Genomic DNA, 22,479 nt, shown 5'->3' on the forward strand with positions numbered 1-22,479 from the left:
GATGCCAAAGAACATAAAAGAAAAGACAAAAATCATAACATGACAACGTAGTCATCAGGCTATAGGAGAAATGGAACTAATATCTCTACTATCTCTGGTCCAGGAACAGAGGGTTCTAGAGTCCTTCATATGAATCATATGAATTGAAAACTGGGTAAGGACAACAATGACATCGGCATAAACCCAATGAAAAATAAATTACAAGAATAAATCAGCAATGAAATAGATGCAATCTGAAAGTCCGGTATTGTGGACGAAAAGTCACATATGTATTATTTGAATTGCATAACAATAAATGTCTATAATCATCGTAACAATTGGCGTGAGGAGTGATTACTCTATCCTGTGGGTAAGTCATCTGTGTATTCTGACCGGACAGACTACACGTAGATCATATGTATTGTTAACATGCATAAGAAATAAGTCATTTTTAGCTCCGTGTGGCATTAATGTGACTTTGAAGATTCTGTGACATGACACATGATGGCCTCGGGTGTATTTTGTGGGGGCAGCGGCCTCAGATCACCGAGTCTTACCTTGTGCACAATTTGATTAATGTCATATAGGTCAGGTCTTACTCATCTCCCTCTTCCTCATAAAACAAAACAATCTTCACGATCCGTTTTGAAACTGTGACCTGGTTTAATTAAAAAGCATGACACCATGTTGCAATTCATCTGATGGGATTATTTATTTATTGACTCATCCATCAAAACTAATAGACTCGAAAAGGAATCTCACTCTTAATAGTATATGCCTGGAGGGAACTGTATCTGTATGGTAATTTCAGTTATTTATTGCAGAAATATGAACATTTTTACCATATATCATTTTATACATGGCAGACTGAAAGGTTTCTGATCCTTAAACTTATCCGGTATTTCCCGTCCTGAAAATATAACTAAAGTTAATACTCAGCTCACAATTTTCTTACATTTCTGTTACATGTGGTGGGATTTTCAGATTCCTGTCTGTATGCTGTATGCATTGGATTGTAAATCTCCGCTCAGTGAAAATCTGCGTTGTCTGAATTCACCCCAAAGTTACTATCCTAACTGAACAACCTCTGTCCATGTTTCAGTCGGGGTCAAATATCTGTTTGCTTTTCTGTCTTGGGGTCTGAAGTGTTTCTGCATCCCAGAATGTGATGATGAAAAAAAAAAATGCTTCTTTTTACTGGGAATGTGTCATCCGAAAAAAATGCATTGGTTTCAGACACCTCAAATAATGCAAAGAAAATAAGTTCATAATCATTTAGAAGCAACAATACTAATAATGTATTAACTCAGGAGGAGTTCAGAAATCAATATTTTGTGGAATAACCATGATTTTTAATCACATGTGTCTTGGCATGTTTTCCACCAGTCTTTCACACTCCTTTTGGATGACCTTATGCCACGTGGCTTGTGACTATCTATCTTCCTCTTGATTACATTCCAGAGGTTTTCATTGGGGTTCAGGTCTGGAGATTGGGCTGGCCATGACAGGGTTTTGATGTGGTGGTCCTTCAATCACACATTGATTGACCTAGCTGTGTGGCATGGGGCATTGTCCCGCTGATAAAACCAGTATTCAGAGTTGGGGAACATTGCCTGAGCAGAAGGAAGCAACTGTTTTTACAGGATAATCTTGTTTGCGGCTTCATTCATACTTCCTTATTTTATTATTATAAAAATACGGGCTTATTTTTTTGTGTCCTGAGCCAACGGTTTTAATTACCGTATTTTTTGCTTTATAAGACGCACCTGAATATAAGACGCACCCCCAAATTTGGTGAAGGAAAAGAGAATTTTTTTTTTTAATGTTAAATGAGGTCCATCTTATAATGCCAGTGTCCGTCTAACAAATCATATAGGGTATATGTCCCTCATAGCCCCCCATCCTAAAATTAGCCCCCCTTAATCTGGATATGGCCCCCTTATATTGAATATAGCCCCCTTGTGCTGGGACACGTCCCCCTGTGCTGCCCATGGCCCCTATAGATGGTACACCTCCCCTGTGTTTGATATGGCCCCCATGTGTGCTGCCCATGGCCCCTATAGATGGTACACCTCCCCTGTGTTTGATATGGCCCCCATGTGTGCTGCCCATGGCCCCTATAGATGGCACACCTCCCCTGTGTTAGATATGGCCCCCATGTGTGCTGCCCATGGCCACTATAGATGGCACATCTCCGCTGTGTTAGATATGCCCCCCATGTGTGCTACCCATGGCCACTATAGATGGCACATCTCCCCTGTGTTAGATATGGCCCCCATGTGTGCTGCCCATGGCCACTATAGATGGCACATCTCCCCTGTGTTAGATATGCCCCCCATGCTGCTGCCCATAATAAAATAAAACACTTTCCTTACCTTCTCAGCGCTCCCTCCTCGTGTCTCCCACCTCGCAGTTGAGCTCCGGCTTCCTTACTTCCTGGTTCTTGCTGCCGGTCATGTGATCGGCAGAGCAGAGTGATATCATCTCTGCGTGCCTTATCACAGACAGCAGCAGCAGGAGACGGGGGATCAGTGCTGGAGATAAGTAAAGCTTTTTTATTTTACTATGGGCAGCAGGGGGGATCATGTGCGATCAAAGGGAGCACAGGCAGATATAATATGCCCTGCTGCCCCAGCCCCTCAGCGTGATTCAGTTTCAGCACCACGCTGCTGATGAACAGCGGCTGTGCATATTATATGAGCGGGAGCAGGAGATCAAACGCTGCCGCCCGCAGCGCAGTGCTCCAGAGCGGACCCTGCAGTGTGTGTGTATATGTATATATATATATATATATATATATATATATGTGTACACCCCCCGTATATTCGGTTTATAAGACGCACCCCCTACTTTCCCCAAAAATTTGGGGGGAAAAAAGCGCGTCTTATAAAGCGAAAAATACGGTATACCATTTTGGTGTGGATATAATGTTTTGATTATGTCTTATTGTTGTTTTTTTTTTTTTTGCAATGTTGTGGCGAACAAAAAAACATAATTTTGGTGTATTTTTTTTTTTTTCTTTTTGTTATGCTCTTTACCGATGTATTTTATATTTTGGTAGATTGGGCATCTCTGAAGGTGGCGATATCAAATATGTGTATGTTTTTTATTATGATTTGCGGCAAAAGTGGGGTGATTTGAAATTTTGTGGGTCGGGGTTTTTTTTCATATGTTTTAAAACTTTTTTTTTTTTTTTTTTTACTTTTTATTATTTTTACTTGTCTCCTTAGTGGACCAGTGCATCAGCTCCACTCTGTACAGCAGAAATGCTGACTTCCTATGAATGCTGGTGTTCACAGTAAGTACATCATTACTGATACGGGGGCTATCAGCTAACCCCCAGCTGTCATGACAACCTATCGGTGTTGTTTATGTCCTGGAGCCGCCAATGGAAGCGGGGAATGGCGTGCCCCCTGCTGGCACACATTAAATCCTGCTGTCAGAGATTGACAGTGGGATTTAGTTATTTAACAGGTACAGGTGGATCGCATGTCCACTGATCAGATCAGCCGACATGGGCAGGGAAAGGTGCAGGCTCAGCGTGTGAGCACGCATCAAAGCAGTGATTTTTGACCAAGATTTACCAGTATGTTATAGGTTGTAAAGTGGTTAAACACTAGGTCATTTTCTGATTACACGTTCTGATTAAATGCCTAACGCTGGGGCAACACGAAAGTATGGCAGCTGATGCAAGTGCATTGAATGCGATACTCTATTGACCCCCCAGCTCCCACTGTGTTGCAAGTATAAGTCGAGTGTCATGCCACTGTGATCTGCTCCTGCGATCGGATCACAGCTGTGGAGGAGAGGGCAGGAGCTGCGGAGGAGAGGGAGGGGCTAATCTCCCCATCTCCTCCATTGCCAGCTGATGTGATTATTGCACTGCACTACGGTGTCATCCGAGTGCAGTGTCATGTTTCACTTGCACCCGTAGACTTATGTGGGTGCGCGTTATTACGGATCGGTTTCCACCCGCAGCATTCTGCCAATGTATTCTTGGTCCAATTAGGGCTGAGAAAATAATCGCAGATGGGAAGAACCCCATAGAATAACATGGGTCTGAATGGAATGCAATTTTTTTTATCGCATTCCTCTCTTGCCGTTTTAATCGCCGTGTGTCCTAGCCCTAAAAGAGGTCAAAGGCTTAACGTCACTCCTTGTGGACAGTGATATGCTTGACATGCCAGTGTAAGGAGACTTATAGGCTATGCGATGCTAATATGGGAAATTAAAACACATAAACAATTGGGCAATGCACATCTCGTATTTAATGCAAATGCCACTCCATAAGGGACATTCAGAAAAAAGATTGAGAAAAGGAGTTTTCAGGCTGATTATAAAATATAACAACTTTATTTGATATGAAAATTTAAAAGAAATTCAGTTTATATAATTACAATATCAAGGTGCAAAATAATGGGTGAAAAACCCACATGCTAGTGAGAAAGCCCAGGCAAGAACACCCAAGGAGTGGAAAGTCCAGACAAGCAGGACTCAATAACAATATAGTCCCATAATAGCTGACAGGTGATGAGCCCTCATGCATATTCAAAGAGATAATAGTTAGGTTATCACTGACCAGTGTCAGGCTATTTCTATGCAGAAGGCAACAAAACGAGTCAGCATAGGGTTAAGAAAAATAATGTCCTAGGACTTACACATAGCTAAGGTGGTCGCCTGGACGCCTCCCTGAAGAAGCCTTTAACATCTGATAATCCGCGAAACGCGCGTTGGAGGGTCCTGTTGCTGCTGTGAGGCATCCAGGCGACCACCTTAGCTATGTGTAAGTCCTAGGACATTATTTTTCTTAACCCTATGCTGACTCGTTTTGTTGCCTTCTGCATAGAAATAGCCTGACACTGGTCAGTGATAACCTAACTATTATCTCTTTGAATATGCATGAGGGGTCATCACCTGTCAGCTATTATGGGACTATATTGTTATTGAGTCCTGCTTGTCTGGACTTTCCACTCCTTGGGTGTTCTTGCCTGGGCTTTCTCACTAGCATGTGGGTTTTTCACCCATTATTTTGCACCTTGATATTGTAATTATATAAACTGAATTTCTTTTAAATTTTCATATCAAATAAAGTTGTTATATTTTATAATCAGCCTGAAAACTCCTTTTCTCAATCTTTTTTCTGTATGGGAAATTAAATATGCAAATTCCTCTTTAGAGAGTAAGAGTACTTGCACAATAATGCCATCTATAGGAAGCAACAGTCCTAAAAGTTGATATTGTTCCTTTAAGCTTGCCACATGACTTAGGATAAAAGTCAAACCAGAATCTCTATTTGCAAACATGTGTTTGGTTGGCGTTTCCCAAAGATCATGTGTCAAAGCCCCGTTAAAGGGTCGTAATTATACTCTGAAGAGGTAATTTGCATATCTACAAGAGGTTGGAGTTTATTGAATCTGATTGCTGTCCCAGGTGCTGAAAACGTGAGGCAGAGGAGCTAATAATGGCTGAGCCTCAATCTCTTACACAAATGACTCCACACTGTGTATACAGTATGCAGGTCATATATCTTAATAATTAGTATTGTCGTGATTTGCATGCTGTGACTCAGAAGAAACTAATTAAACTTCACTAATTGCTTGCAGCTATATATAGGAGGGCAAACACGCCTGTGTGTAGTGACTGCACACGTTCACGTTGCTATGTGTGGATGGTGTCATGTCATCCATAGTAATGAATCCGGTGTTTAGACAGGAAAGCAATCGCCCGTCTTTGGACTGAGGGTGGCTCTGTTGAGCTGTTCTCCAGGATACAAGCTGTTTAATGCTGTCACATTGAAGTTGGCACTCGCCCAGGACCAGCTGGGACTGGACACACGATTCAGTCTCTCCTCAGGAATTCTGTGAGTGCATCAGGGAAAGGATTGGGAAAATGTCTTTTTTCCTGACGATAGATCTTGTCTTGGAGAACTGAATAATGCGATGACCGCTCTTCTTCACTTCCCTCCATCCTTGTTCACAGACACGTCTAGAAGCAAGTAAGGTACTTTTTATGTGTTGTTCATTGTCTTACCGGGGAGTGATCTCTTCTCTGGTCCATATCACTGTATATAGCTAATAAATAATGGAAAATGCTGTGCATGGCAGGGACATTGGATCTTCAGGGTCAGCTCAAGGGATCAACATTGAGACAAAGGATCTCGCAGTCAGAGATCTCAGTAGGTTTTCACAGTTGCATGCACTGGAACGCTTCCTTGCTATTTAGTTAACAATAGTCTTTTATGTTTTTCATATAATATTCATATCACTAAATAGAAGAACCTGCTTTTATAAATTATCACAGATCAACTACTAAAAGTTAATATAATATGTTCACTACACCACTTATTTCTTATACTAGGTGTTGTTTATGTGGATGGGACTTGTCTGTTGGATAAGCCGGCATATTGATGAGTGGATTGACATTAGGATGTGCACTAGGATTTGTGTTGTGATGGCCGGATGACAGGTAAATTGCTCTAGTACCGGTCTGCTCTGTTGAGTAAGCAGTTCCTGGTCAGCAGGAAAGGGATGGTAAGAAGCAGGCAGTATAGGGACTTTCTGCTGGAGAACGATGTGCCTGAACTTCATCGGTCACCTCTGCCTCATGCCCTCCCAGAAAGCTCTTCCTCCGTTCATCAATTGCCAAGGTCAGACCAAGAATGACATTATTAAGACCCTGCATTTATTACTGATCGCACAATGCTACATATGAGGTGTAGGTTTTACAGAATGGGGATATCGGAGCATTCTGCAATGTCCTGCTGCTGAGACCGTCCATACGCCAGTGTAAGGAATGCTTTCAAGCATCTTCTACTTCCAGCATCTTAACTCCTTATCTGCCAAAATGCCCAGCCATAAATAATATATAAATAATGTTATAATTATTAGCAGACGTTTATTTTCATCCAATTTGGATGCCTTTATTCATAAAAATGCTCTCCTTGTGTAGTCACTTCCTTTAATCCATAAATGCAAGATCTCTGCTTGCCCCTTATTAAATTTACTGTTATAGCAACTGGGTATTAGTGGCCGGTTTATTAGACGCTGATGAATGACTTTTATAAACATGTTCCCTAGCCACATTACGTTGTATATGACATAAATCTTTTATGGTGCTTTTGATGTACAATGCTTATCCATACTTTACCGTTCATGAGTACCTGAGCTCTTTATATGGGCTCATTGGTGATTTAAGTGTGCGTTACGGTTATGAGTTTACATATTTTAGTAGATAAAATGATGTGTCATAGAGGCAGGTCAATGTTAATAGGGATTTAGATAACTTTGTTATTGAATCCTTCATATTCTATATATTGACCTAAGATTACATCAGATTTTAACACAAGTCCTAAAAGTAGATTAAGAGAACCAAATCAAACAATGGTGTTTACAAATATAAGACTTTGTCATTTTTTAAATGAGGAAAATGACCCAAAAACATCTGTGAGTGGCAAATTATGTGAACTTTTAGGATTAGTAGTCTGAAATTAGAGACTGGTGTTTTCAATCAATGGGATGACAATTAAATGCAAATGGGCGATCTGTTATTTATGAAAGTCCGATCTTCCCAACATATGTTTTTGGCAGTATATGATAGCATGAACAAATGAGATTTCTGAGGATGTCAGAAGAAGAATTGTTTATGTTCATCAGGCTGGAAAATGTTACAAACCCATCTCTAAAGAGTTTGGACTCCACCAATCCAAAATCAAAGAGATTTTGTACAAATGGAGGAAACTCAAGATGATTATTACTCTACCCAGGAGTAGTCGACCAACAAAAATCATTCCAGAGCAAAGTATATAATAGTCCACAAGGTCACAAAGGAACCTAGAGTTAAGGCCCAGTCACACACAACGACTACCAGCGATCCCGAAAACGATGCGACCTGATAGGGATCGCAGGTAAGTCGCTGGGAGGTCGCAGGTGAGATGTCACACAGTCAGATCTTACCAGCGATGCAGGAACAATACAGATCGCAGTAGCAACCTGTATAACGATCTCAGCAGTCACTGTGACCCTGTCACACAGTGTCAAACACAGCGATGTGTCCTGCCCAGCAGGACATCGCCTTTGAAGAAAAAGGCCTGGACCATTCTGCAACGACTAGCGATCTCACAGCAGGGGCCTGATCGCTGGTAGGTGTCACACATAACAAGATCGCTAACGGGATCGCTATTGCGTCACAGAAACCGTGACTCAGCTGCAATCTCGCTAGCAATCTCGTTATGTGTGACGGTACCTTTACTCTATACAACTAAAGGCCTTTCTTGGATTAACTAATGATAATGTTCATGAGTCCAAAATTAGGAGGACACTGAACAACAATGGTGTGCAAGCCAGGATTGCAAGTAGAAAGCCAGTGCTCTCCAAAAAGACCATTGCTGTTCATCTGTTGTTTGATAAAGATCACCTGGACAAGCAAGAAGACTATTGGAACAATATTTTGTGGATGAATAAGCTCCAACAATGACAATCACGCCAGGCTCTTTAACCAAAAAGGAGCTCTGCATTCTGTCAACAAGAAGGCAGGACACAGGGCTCTTGGCCAGCAAAGGGTCCTGCAAATCGATTTTCTCACCTGTAACTCAAATATCAAACCTCCACATTCAGGCTCTTATCAAAGTCACTCAGATCCTCAATTGCCTATGTTTACTTTCAACACACAAACTGTAAGGACTACTAGTTTACTGATTAATATATCCCACTCAGAGACATGTCAGTCCTGAGATAATGTTATTCCTATTACCTCTTAGGCTGTTGTTCCCATGATGAATTTTTGGTGACATTTTGATTCTGCATATTTTTGCTGCGTCAAAAGCACAGCATTACAGTTCCAGCAAAGTGGATGTGATTTATAGAAATATCCTGCCCCCGTGCTTCTTATTTACTTAGTGTAAACTGACCTGCGGTGCGAGTTTTAAATTTGCAACATGTAAATTTCTCTTGCGGGTACACTGAGTTTTATATGAAGACTAGAAGGTGGCCCGATTCTACGCATCGGGTATTCTAGAATTTACGTATTGTGTAGTTAATGTATGATTTTTGTTATATATATATATATATATATATATATATATATATATAGATGTTGTTGTGTGTAGTTACCAAGTGTTTGTGTAGGGCGCTGTACATGTTCTGAGTGTTGTCTGGGTATTGCGGGGGGGTGAGAGCGGTGTTGTTTGTGTGTTGCGTGTGTTGCGTTGTTTGTGGAGCGCTGTGTCTCTGTAGCGTTGTGTGTGTGTGTGTGTTGCGCGGTTTGTGTGGGTGTGGTGTGTTTTGGGGGGAGGTATGTTTTGTGCAATGTGTGTGTTGTGCGGTATGTGCGTATATTTATGTATGCCGCGGTGTTTGTGTGTTGGGTGTTGTGTGTGTGCAGCGTTGTCTGTGTGTGTGGGTGTCTGTGTAGGGCGGTGTTTGTGGTTCCCAGTGTGTGTGTGGTGTGTGTGTGTGTTGGGGGGAGGTGTGCACCTCCCATTGTGCTCCATCCCCCATGCTGCGCACCCCCCATCGTGCTCCATCCGCCATGCTGCGCACTCCCAAACGTGCTCCATCCGCCATGCTGCGCACTCCCAAACGTGCTCCATCCGCCATGCTGCGCACTCCCAAACGTGCTCCATCCGCCATGCTGCGCACTCCCAAACGTGCTCCATCCGCCATGCTGCGCACTCCCAAACATGCTCCATCCGCCATGCTGCGCACTCCCAAACGTGGTCCATCCGCCATGCTGCGCAGTCCCAAACGTGCTCCATCCGCCATGCTGCGCACTCCCACCCGTGCTCCATCCCCCATGCTGCGCACCCCCCATCGTGCTCCATCCCCCATGCTGCACCAGCATCAGCCTCTCTACCCGCAGCATCAGCCTCTCTACCCGCAGCATCAGCCTCTCTCCTCCCAGCATCAGCCTCTCTCCTCCCAGCATCAGCCTCTCTGTCCCCAGCATCAGCCTCTCTCCTACCAGCCTCAGTCTCCCCCAGCATCAGACTCTCTTCTCTCAGCCTCCCCCCTCCCAGCCTCCCTCCTCCCAGCCTCCCCCAGCATCAGCCTCTCTCTTCCCAGCCTCCCCCAGCATCAGCCTCCCCCAGCATCAGCCTCTCTCCTTCCAGCCTCCCCCAGCATCAGCCTCCCCCAGCATCAGCCTCTCTCCTCCCAGCCTCCCTCCTCCCAGCCTTCCCCAGGATCAGCCTCTCTCCTCCCAGCCTTCCTCTTCCCAGCCTTCCCCAGCATCAGCCTCCACCTCCCAGCCTCCCTCAGCATCAGCCTCCCCCAGCATCAGCCTCTCTCCTTCCAGCCTCCCCCAGCATCAGCCTCCCCCAGCATCAGCCTCTCTCCTTCCAGCATCAGCCTCCCCCAGCATCAGCCTCTCTCCTCCCAGCCTCCCTCCTCCAAGCCTCCCCCAGCATCAGCCTCCCCCTCCCAGCCTCCCCCAGCATCAGCCTCTCTCCTTCCAGCCTCCCCCAGCATCAGCCTCCCCCAGCATGAGCCTCTGCCTCCCAGCCTCCCCCAGCATCAGCCTCCGCCTCCCAGCCTCCCCCAGCATCAGCCTCTCTCCTCCCAGCCTCCCCCAGCATCAGCCTCTCTCCTCCCAGCCTCCTCCAGCATCAGCCTCTCTCCTCCCAGCCTTCCCTAGCATCAGCCTCCCCCTCCCAGCCTCCCCCAGCATCAGCCTCCCCCAGCATCAGCCTCTCTCCTTCCAGCCTCCCCCAGCATCAGCCTCTCTCCTCCCAGCCTCCCCCAGCATCAGCCTCCCCCTCCCAGCCTCTCCCAGCATCAGCCTCCCCCAGCATTAGCCTCTCTCCTTCCAGCCTCCCCCAGCATCAGCCTCCCCCAGCATCAGCCTCTCTCATCCCAGCCACCCCCAGCATCAGCCTCCCCCAGCATCAGCCTCTCTCCTCCCAGCCTCCCCCAGCATCAGCCTCCCCCAGCATCAGCCTACACCCTCCCAGCCTCCCCCAACATCAGCCTCCCCCAGCATCAGCCTCTCTCCTTCCAGCCTCCCCCAGCATCAGCCTCCCCCAGCATCAGCCTCTCTCATCCCAGCCTCTCTCATCCCAGCCACCCCCAGCATCAGCCTCCCCCAGCATCAGCCTCTCTCCTCCCAGCCTCCCCCAGCATCAGCCACCCCCAGCATCAGCCTACATCCTCCAAGCCTCCCCCAACATCAGCCTCCCCCAGCATCAGCCTCCCCCAGCATCAGCCTCTCTCATCCTAGCCACCCCCAGCATCAGCCTCCCCCAGCATCAACCTCTCTCCTCCCAGCCTCCCCCAGCATCATCCTCCCCCAGCATCAGCCTACACCCTCCCAGCCTCCCCCAACATCAGCCTCCCCCAGCATCAGCCTCCCCCTCCCAGCCTTCCCCAGGATCAGCCTCTCTCCTCCCAGCCTCCTCCAGCACGCCGTGCTCCTCTGCCGACACTCACAGATCCGATCGCATACACTCACACCCACCCGATCGCATACTCACACACACCCGATCGCATACACTCACACACACCCGATCGCATACACTCACACACACCCGATCGCATACACTCACACACACCCGATCGCATACACTCACACACACCCAATCGCATACACTGACACACACACACACACACTGACGATATTGCACATACGCGCTCACACTCACAACATCCGGAGATACCACATGCTTCTGGCCATGTGATCCTCCGGCAGGTTCTGGAAGCTCACAGCACAGTATCGCCGCCGAGAAGCAAGCGATATCTCCGTATGCTGTGAGTGTGTGGATGCGATCTGATGTGTGTGTGAGGTGTGTGTGAGAGTGAGTGTGATCTGATGTGTGTGTGTGTGTGTGTCTGTTGTTATGTGTGTGCGTGTGGATTTTCCGCCGCTGCAGGACCTTGATGCGCTGGTAACTATGCTACCATGGTTACCAGCGCATCCTGTCCCCCACTTGCACGGGAGCCCACACCAGCATACGGCGGCAAACCCCAGCAATGCGAGGGTTTGTGTCGGTTGGTTTGGCGGCGTATGCTGGTGTGGGCTCCCGGGGGTACAGTACTCACCTGGGAGTCGTGTCTCCGTGTCAGTTCGGGGGATGCGTGCGGGGGGCGGGGCCAGAGCGAGCGTGCATTGCGTGAGGGGGGCGGGGCGTGGCCGAGTTGCCAATACGTGCAGGGTGCCGGGGTGAGAGGCCAATCCGTGTGGGGGCGGAGCCTGTGCGAGCGGCCGACCAATCTGTGGGGGGGGGAGCCAGGGCGAGCGACCAATCCGTGCGGGGGGGCGGGGCCATGGCGAGGCCAGCGGCCAATCCGCTTTGTGTCACCATAAGGACACAATTTTGGAGCAAGACAGACAGACAGACAGAATAAGGCAATTATATATATAGATTTTTCTAATAGACTTACCGTATTTTTCTTTTTATAAGACGCACCGGATTATAAGACACACCCCAAATGTAGAGATAAAAAAGGGTAAAAAAAAATAGAAATGGGGTCCATCTTATAATCCGGTGTTCTCTTACTGGAGAGGGCAGCAGTGGTGGTGAAGTGGGATCACAGGAGGCAGAGGTTGTGCTGCCAGCTGCGGCGGGTATGTAGTGGCAGCGGCAATCAGTGGCGTCAGCCGCGGCGGGTCTGTGGTGGCAGCAGCGGTCAGTGGCGGCAGCCGTGGTGGGTCCGTGGTGGGTCAGTAGTGGCGGTGGGTGAGTGGTGGAGCAGGCCGATGCAGTGTGTCCCAGTCTATCCGGCGTCCGCAGTCTCAGTTCAAATGATGGCGCCTGGAGCTCTCATCCAAGGGCTCCATCTGCGCACGTGCTATCCAAGGGCTCCATCTGCGCACGCGCTGACTCCCGGCGCCATCATTTTGAAACTGGGACCGTGGACACACTGAGACACCTGCTGCACAGCCACCCACCCGCACAGAGTGCAGCCAGCAGGCCGCCCACACGCACAGAGAGGCAGCCGGCACCGACAGGCACCCGGCTGCCCGCACGCAGCCACAGGCACCCGGCGAAAAAAACACAGGTAAAAAAGTGTTTTTAGTGCATTTCTGCTTCAGAAACGCATAAAAAATAAATATAATTCTCACATAATTATATGAATAAAGTTTTGTCAAAGCCAAATACCAGGAAGTACCAAAACCAAAGTAGATTTATTTAAAATATGACATACCAACAAGAGACAAAAAAACCTGCAGCATCAATAAAGCTTTAAAAATGCATGTAGAAAATTAACCTAATTTACATAATACGTGAAGAAATTCTGCAACATCAAAAGCCCTCATCATAGGAACATAGCCTTAGTGGCTAGAATATTACAGTATAGGTAGCCCCTTAGGCTTATTCTTCTACTTGCTGTAGACAGAGTCCCTAATATGATAAAACCGAGTGCATTGGAGTTTACAGGGTTTTTTTTCTTGTAATATATAATATCCTGCATCTGTCACTTCAGACGTCATCGTCTCTGGAGTATCCAGCACGTTACTATACTTATTTTCCTTAATAATATGGTCATTGTAATATTACTGATGTGCAGTATTAGATGAGGGATAGGGAAGGAGAATGATGAGGAATTTTGCAATATTGTGACCTTCATGATAAAAGAATTAAAGTTGCAGACTTTTAATAAAAGCCTTGAAAGGCGGAACCCAACTGATGGTGAAAGGGGTCAGAGGACTTGCACTCTGGTGAGGTAGGTTCAGGGGTGAATAAGCCATAAATGTGTTGGTTGGTAACACCCCTTTAAGAGTATTTTCACTGGCCAGTATACATGATGCATGGGTGTGTGACTTCCTTGTTTGACATCAATAGGCAAGAATATAATTAATGGGAACCATCAATGTATATAGCAGAATGGCGAATATCTAGAAAGGGCGTAAAATGGACTGTGCAGTTATGTGACCACTATCTAAAGATTCAGACCTTAGCTGGATCAGCCTAACCCCTCCATTTCTTGGCATATGAGCTTTATGTACAGTAAATAGATGAATAATCACAGGGAAGGTCATTAAGGAATCTCTCCCGTGAAGATTTTTTAAAAATAAATCTGTATATATAGTGTTGTGTGTGTTTTATATACTCACCTACCACCACCTCTGGTATCCAGCGCTGTTCTGCTCCTCTTCTCAGTGACGTCATCACTCTTCAGACTCTGGGATACATTGTGCTCTGCGTGACCCGTAAGTGGCTTTTACAATGTAAACCTATGGAGTTTCAGAACGAGGCTCTATAAACTCACAATGTAAAAGAGACTACCGGCTCACACAGAGCAAACAGTGAGTCTGAAGAGCGGTGATGTCACTGAGAAGAGGAGTAGAACGGCACAAAATCCAGGCGGTGTATATATATATTTATATTAACTACATGCACATATACACAGATTTATTTAAAATAATCTTCATATGTGGGCTTCTTTAATATTACTCAACAAGTAAGTGCCAGGACAGCCGCTAGTCATGCTCAGTTCTAATAGCCTGGGTATTAATTCTATGTGATGCTACATCTTTTATCACTTAACATAGTCTAGAATAGATGAGAAAGAGTCTTCTTTGTGAAAAGTTTTATAGCACTAATTGTGTTCTTCTCTAAAATACAACTTTTCTGCCTTCTTGAGTGGAGCATTTGTTATAAATAGCTATTTCTGATAAAGGCTGATATTTCAGGCATAAAAAGCTTCAAAGTAAATCACCATCTCTATTGTAGTTATAGTGGATATGCTTTCAATTATGGGCAGATCCTGCTTTCTAAAGAAAAGGATTTTGTAAAGTTGCTCAGGAGGTGAATGAAATTGAACAAGCATTTTCTTTTGACACTAACATTTTCTTCGGTTTTGCCTAGACTCTCATCTTGTTTTATACCCTGTCTATATCGATTGATGATGATGACATTTATCTACACCGTTTTTGGGAGATTGTGATATCCTACATTGTTAAACTTCTCCAAATATTTATTGAAAAACTCTCAATTTTATAAAGTGGGCCATTTACCCATGCTATACACAATGGCAAATGGGCTGATAGGGTCCAAACCTCTTTTGTTAAAGGGAACTGTCATGTAAAAAAATACTATTAACCTACAGATATAAGGTTAATTTGCTAGTTAATAGTGTTTTAAAACTGTCCAGCTGCGGCACTGAAAGCCCAGCTACTGGAAGGAAATGAACTTTATTCCTCCTGGCAGCCTTGGGCTTTCAGTCTTAGAGGAGTGGCCAGAGCAGTTTGTCACTGCTCAGTATACAGTGAGCAGCAGCAGTAACCACACCCCTACACTGACTGACAGCCGAATCTGCATTGCATCAGTATTGAGGCAGCTGTCAGTCAGTTCCGGGGCGTGGTTACTGCTGCCACTCTCTATGTACTGAGCGGTGACCGGTGCCACTCTGACCACACCTCTGACTGAAAGATCCGAGCCCGACAAGAGGAATAAAGGGCAATTCTTTTTAGCACTAGTTTATAGCCTTTTCATTAATGTTTTTATTTGTAAAAGTTAAAACATTAAAGAGAATAATAATAATAATTTTTATTTTTATAGCACCAACATATTCCGCAGAGTTTTACAATTCAGAGGGGACATGTACAGACAATATGAGACAATACAAAATAACAAAATTAAGATACCAAGAGGAGTGAGGGCCCTGCTCATAAGCTTACAGTCTATGAGGACATAGAGGAGACACAAAAGGTGAATGGGGGGAAAAAAGCTTGTTATATATGGTGCAGCCATCCATATAATAGGGGATTCAAAACCAGCTGCGTGGACCGGTCACCAGCCAGAATTTATACAAGTACAGAGTATGAAAAAGTACATGAAGAGGAAGGAACCAGAAGATACAGGGGACTAGAATTGGAAGTAAATTTTATGAAGGGCAGAATGGGACTAGATTAGATGAGGGAGGTGAGGTGATATGCTAGTCTAAAGAAATGCATTTTTAGGGCCCGCTGTAAGGTGTGGATGTTGGGAATTAATCGAATTGTTCTTGGTAGTGTGTTCCAGAGCATAGCCACAGCTCGTGAGAAATCTTGAAGATGGGAGTGGTAGATTCAAATTATTTTTTATTTATTTTAAACTTTCTGTATTGAAAAGAAAAACAAGGTACACAGACATATCCAAGATAAAATAAAAGGAAACAAAAGGAAATACAGTTTGTCAGAAGTACAACAAATAAAGGCGAGATTAGCCGGCATATTTTAAATGTATACCAACAAATTGGGAAAACTTCCCAGAACCCCTCCACTCCCCCTCCACCCTCCCTAGGGCATGCATAGAAAAGTGTTGTGACAAAACATTATAAAAGCCTAAAGGTACCGTCATACTAAGCGACACTCCAGCGATCCCACCAGCAACCTGACCTGGCAGGGATCGCTGGAGCGTCGCTACACGGGTTGCTGGTGAGCTGTCAAACAGGCAGATCTCACCAGTGACCAGCTCCCAGCCAGCAGCGACGCAACCCGATATTTACCTTGGTTACCAGCGCACACCGCTTAGCGGTGGCTCCCTGCACTCTTAGACAGAGTACACCGAGTTAATTACCCGATGTGTAGTCTGGCTATGTGTGCAGGGAGCCGACACTGACAGCGTGGGAGCGGCGGACTCTGGTAACGAAGGTAAATATCGGTTAACCAAGGAAAGGGCTTCTTGGTTACCCGATATTTACCTTTGTTACCAGCGTCTGCAGAAGCCGGCTGCCTGCTCACTGCACATTTAGTTGTTGCTCTGTTGCTGTCACACACAGCGATGTGTGCTTCACAGCAGGAGAGCAACAACTAAAAAATGGTCCAGGACATTCAGCAACAACCAACGACCTCACAGCAGGGGCCAGGTTGTTGCTGGATGTCACACACAGCAACATCGCTAGCAAGTTGTGCCTCAGCAGCGATGTTGCTAGCGATGTTGCTTAGTGAGACGTGGCCTTAACAGGAACTCTGCCAGCTATTTTCTCCCTCATGTACCAGTCAGTAAATTGGAACCAGTCATTGACCGCTTGGCGTGTGGACAGGCAGTGGTTGGGCATTAATAAAAGAAGGCCATGTAAGAAAGAAGCGTGTGTTGAGTTTTTCTTTGTTAAGTAAGGGCTCTATCCAGTCCATTTTAAAGAGGTAGGCCACTTTCGTACTAATCAGACTAATATTAGGGATTACGTCCTGTGCCCAGAGGTATAAGATACTTTTACGAGTGGCCACTGCCCAAATGAATAAAGTGCAGCGCTGATGGGCAGGAAGCCTATGAGATTCGAATTATTGAGGATGTCAGTCTTAGGTCATTAGCAGAATGGAGGGCACGGGTAGGGTGATAAACAGATGAGGGAGGAGATGTAGGACTGCGGAGAGCTTTGTGGGTGATATATAATCATTAAATTACATGTTATTAAACTCAAAATATATCTCTTCAAATTTCTTTTTGTGGTGTTTGAATTTTGATATGACTATCCAACATTTCACACTGGACGGTAGAAGAGTCACAATAAGCTGATTTTTCCTGATCATTCCTGTCCCATAGGCCACCTGCCTTCATGCTGCATAAACAAATGAAAAAATGGAGCAGATGCTAAGATTTGCACAAATACTTACAGAAATATTTTAAAATATTACATATATGTATTATGCTTAAAGCTTTGAGGTTCTTGGCAAACATTTTGTGAAAAATTGGTTAAAAATTACGTAAGCTCACTGTTCGCAACAAGGTTACTGCAGTCAGAAGTGTCCCTTGAAATTGTGGAACAGTTGACCTATCTTACTCTTTGAGGCTTTGAGCTATAAAATTACTGCAGTGTTATTTTACAATAATTAAAACTAGCCTTAAACAGTTGGTACGACCAAGATGGAGGCAGTCATCACTCCAAAATGTAGAATGCAAAAGACAAAGTCAATAAATCTTAAGAAAGTAGTATAAATAATCAAGTGAATATATGTGATGAGGGGAAATTCACTAAAAATAGAGTTGCTGCTCGGAATGGTAAACTAGAGACCAAAAGGTCAATGGCCGTTGGCTGGATACTACTAAGAATAACATATGAATGACCATAACACAATTGAAAGAAGCCATGGAAAACATGGAAGCATGATGAGAACTGACCTATAGAGTATCCAAGGGTTGGGCATGACTGAATAGAAACAGAATATATTAATAATTCTAAATAGAATTTTTTATTTATTTACTATTTTAGAAATGTGAGGTTCTTTGTGCACATTTTGATAAAATTGCCTGAGCCCACTTGTCATTACTAGAGATGAGCGGCCCCATGGAAGTTCGGTTCGGCGGCTTCAGCTGGACTTTAGATAAAGGTTTGTTTTGAACCCGAACTTGACCTGAAACCCAATGGAAGTCACTGATTGGGCAGTTTGGCCCACATGCAGCCAGCCATAAATAGATCACTTCCGAGAGTTTTTTTTCCACTTTTTATGTTTGGTGAACACTACATCTGATCATACTATCGTTGCCCCCAGTGTGAGCTGATCAATCACTGCAAGAGGCTCGCACAGGGCTGAGCACCGAGCGTTACCGAGCACAGCGATGCTCACACAAGTGATGTTCATGTGTAAAGCACCCAAACCCGAGCTCTGTTTTGTTTGTAAAGGCTGTGTTTGGTCCGAACACCGAACCTCGGGTTCATTCATCTCTAGTCATAACCAGCTGGGTTCCTATCCTACATATTATACCTAAGGTTAGAAAAATTAAAAAAAATATTTGTCTTTTTTTTTTCTTTTTTTCCAAAATTAGGACAACTATTGTCCATAGCATGACCGCAGTAAGGACTCTTGTGCATGGACAGCTGAAAAATTCCTCATATTCATTGATGAATTCATCCAAAGCATAGTACCATCATCATTTAGGCCACTGAATGTAAAATCCTCAGAACAAATGATTCCCGATGGAATATAATGTGTATTGCAGGATATTGAACAATAATAGTACACAGGTATCACATCTGCTATGTAGAGCAAATAAAATATTCACAGTCTTTCTAGGAAGAAAAGTCTTTTTCATCCAAGTATCATCCATTTCAATTACATAGAATACAAATCATGTTCGTTCATTGTGATGAAAGGACATTTCAGCTATTGGTATTCATGGCCATTCCTGTTGATGTGCGGTGAGTAACCTCAGAATACATTATAGGATAAATAAGACGTAAATGCATCAAAGTATTTTGATGGAAGTCTGTTAGGAGCAGACATTTATCCCGCAGCTCTCATATCGCTGTGTCAAAATGATCTTGTACAAGTTTTCACTTAAAATGAGAATTTGTCATCGTAAGACATTATTGAAGATACATCTCATATCATGTCATCTCCAATATTCGCAAACATTGCATGTCAGGGTACAACACACAGTAACTACAGGACAATAATGAAAAAAAGCACTGAATTCTGCTACTATGGCTGTAATCATGATTTGTAAACCTTCCTCTTATTCATAAAAATCTGACCATTAAGGCTAGGTTCACATTTCTGTTGTTTTAAATCCATCAGGTCCGTCAGCAACAGATCAGTTGTTTTTTAGATGTCAACTGATGCAACGGATGTGTTTTTCACAGGATTCCTTTCACAGGAATCCTGTGAAAAAACTGCTCCGTCGCGTCCGTTACATCCGCTATGCGTCCGTTTTTTGACGGATCAGTCATGATTTGTTTGTGTTTGGGACAGCCCAGTGGGTGTGCCAAACATGCTGGGCATGCTCAGTAGAGCATGACGGAATCCAGCGCTGGATTCCGTTGTAAGACGGATTACGACGGAATCCAGCACCATAGACATCCATTACAAGCTTGACGGATGGCGACGGATTCCTGCGTGGTGCGTTAATTTTGACGGACAGAAAAACGTTACATTATGCGTTGCTCCCGCCCGGCGGTCAGTCAAAAGACGATGCAACGGAAGGTCATCAGACGCAATCCGCCACTAATACATATGGGACCCAACGGAATCCACTAAACGGATGCCGTTGTTTACCAGAGCCGCGGATTGTGACTGATACATTTTAATGGCAATGTGAACCTAGCCTTACTCTTGTTGTATGGCCAGTCTTGCTAATCAGAAGGAGTTACACTTCTATTTTGTATAAACAGAAATAATCTCAAAGCTGTATAATTAAGAAAAAATTATGTAGATTCATAACATTACATGTTTTCCCTGTTTACGTAATATGTTTATTTAGGATGTCACCAGATTTCACAATATAAGCTCTATACATTAATAGCCAATTTTCTTTTTTTTTTTTCAATTTTTATTTTGTCCTCTTCGTCTTTCAAGACACATACGGTGGTGTGAAAAAGTGAATGCCTCGTTCCTGATTTCATATCCTTCTGCATGTTTGTAACACTTAAATGTTTTTGAGATCACTAAACAAATTGATATATTAGGCAAAGGTAACACAAACACAAGCAGTTTATAAATGAAGGTCTTTATTATTAAGGGAAAAAGAAATCCAAACCTACAGGGCCCTGAGTGAAAAAGTGATTGCCCCCCAAACCTAATAACTCGTTGGCTCACTTAGCAGCAACAACTGCAATCAAGCATTTGCAATAACTGGCAGAGTGTTTTACAACGCTCTTGAGGAATTTTGGCCCACTCATTTTTACAGAATTGTTATGATTCAGCCAAATTTGAGAGTTTACGAGCATGAACCGCCTTTTTAAGGTCATACCACAGCATCTGAATTGGATTAAGCTCAGGACTTTGACTAGGCCACTCCAGTGTCTTAAATTTTGTTTTTCTTAAGCCATTCAGAGATGGACTTGCTGGTGTGTTTTGGATCATTGTCCTGCTACATTAACTGGAGGTCACGAACAGATGGCAGAACATTCTCCTTCAGGATTTTTTGGTAGACAACAGAATTCATGGTTCCATTTACCATAGCAAGACTTCCAGGTCCTGAAGCAACAAAACAGCCCCAAACCATCACAATTCTACCTCCATATTTTACTGTTGGTATGATGTTCCTTTTCTGAAATTATATGTTACAGATATAATGGGACATGCCCTTTCCAAAAAAAGTTTGTATAGTTAGTCCACAGAGTATTCTCCCAAAGGTTTGGGGTTCATAAAGATATTTTCTGGCAAAACTGACATGAGCCTTTATGTTCTTTTTGCTCAGCAGTGGTTTCGTCTTTGAACTCTGCCATGCAGGCCAATTTTGCCAATCTCTTTCTTATGATTGAGTCATGAACACTGAATTTAACTAAGAAAGTGAGGCCTCCAGCTCTTTGGATGTTGTTGTGGGGTCTTTTGTGACCTCTTTGATGAGTCATCGCTGCACTCTTGGGGTAGTTTTGGTTGCCCAGCCACTCCTGGGAAGGTTCACCACTGTTCCATGTTGACATAATTTGTAGATAATGGCTCTCACTGTGGTTCACTGGAGTGACAAAGCTCTATAGATTACTTTATAACCTTTTCCAGACTGATAGATCTCAATTACTTTGTTTCTCATTTGTTCCTGAATTTCTTTGGATCGCAACATGATGTTAAGCTTTTGAGGATCTTTTGGTCTACTTCACTGTGTCAGGCATGTCCTATTTAAGTGATTTCTTGATTGAAAACAGGTGTGGCAGTAATTAGGCCTGGGTGTGGCTAGGGAAATAGAACTCCGCTTCCCAAAGATGTGATAAACCACAATTAATTTATGTTTTAAGGTGGGGTGCAGCAATCCCTTTTTTTTCCACGTAGGGCCCTAATGGTTTGTATTTCTTTTTACCTTAATAATAAAGACTTTCATTTATAAACTGGATTATTTGTTTACTTTGTTATCTTTGTCTAATATTTAAATTTGTTTGGTGATCTGAAACATTAAAAGAGTGTGGTCCACTACAATGAATAATGGCCATATGAATTAAAGCTGAGAATGAAGAATTTTTCCAAATATCTTCTGTTGCCAATTCTGACTGTAGGCAGCAATATTGCTGCCCGCTCACTCCCCATTATGTAACCCGGGCTGCAGTGGCCTCTGATGTCTGGAGATGTCACGTCAAGTTTCGAAATTGAAAGTTGACCCAGAATCACGGAAGTGGGACCCAGTCTCCCTGAGTTACTGGGCTATGGGAGTTTGATTGCACGTCACATCCCAGCATTGTGCGCGCTCTCCTTTACTGCTATAGTTTACAGAGCACCACAAGCACACGCAATGCTGGGCTATGATGTGCGGTGAAACTACACCCACAGCCCAGTCACTCATGGAGACTGTTTCCCACCTCGGTGATGCCAAGGTTAGGAAACAGTTATGAAGAGCAGGTCTGCAGATGGTGACTTTGTCAGTAGCTCCACACAGAAGAACAGATTTGAGGCACATGTGCTAGTAGAGGGGAGAAATATGGCGAGCTGGAGATAGGATGATAGCACCAGTTAGAGAAGTGCTTGAAGTTGAACACAATAGTGGTGAGTGTGCTTGATGCAAGAATACCGAATAGGGGTAAAGTGCAAACCCCCGAATATAAGTACCCTACTTTTAACAGATAGGGCACAATATATTTGTGTGCTTTCTGTGGCTAAGCTTTGTCTGTAATTGGGGGTTGATGGATGAAGCTCGCAACCAACTGTTAGAACTGAATG

At 44.2% G+C, this 22,479-nt stretch overlaps 1 protein-coding gene across 2 annotated transcripts in view; it reads left to right on the plus strand.

The window, feature by feature from the left end:
- OSBP2 (oxysterol binding protein 2) overlaps nt 1–22,479 on the plus strand; it is a 326,746-nt gene that overhangs the window by 87,113 nt on the left and 217,154 nt on the right. The window contains exon 1 of one of the 2 annotated variants that reach the window (XM_075324455.1): nt 6,549–6,625. The exons of the other annotated variant lie outside the window; for it this stretch is intronic. Coding sequence (XP_075180570.1) covers nt 6,550–6,625 — 76 coding nt within the window. The 5' untranslated portion in view covers nt 6,549. Of the gene's footprint in view, nt 1–6,548; nt 6,626–22,479 lie in introns of those variants that run through there. 2 annotated transcript variants of the gene reach the window in all.

Source organism: Anomaloglossus baeobatrachus, chromosome 1 (genome assembly GCF_048569485.1).
Source record: "Anomaloglossus baeobatrachus isolate aAnoBae1 chromosome 1, aAnoBae1.hap1, whole genome shotgun sequence".
Lineage (NCBI taxonomy): Eukaryota > Metazoa > Chordata > Amphibia > Anura > Aromobatidae > Anomaloglossus > Anomaloglossus baeobatrachus.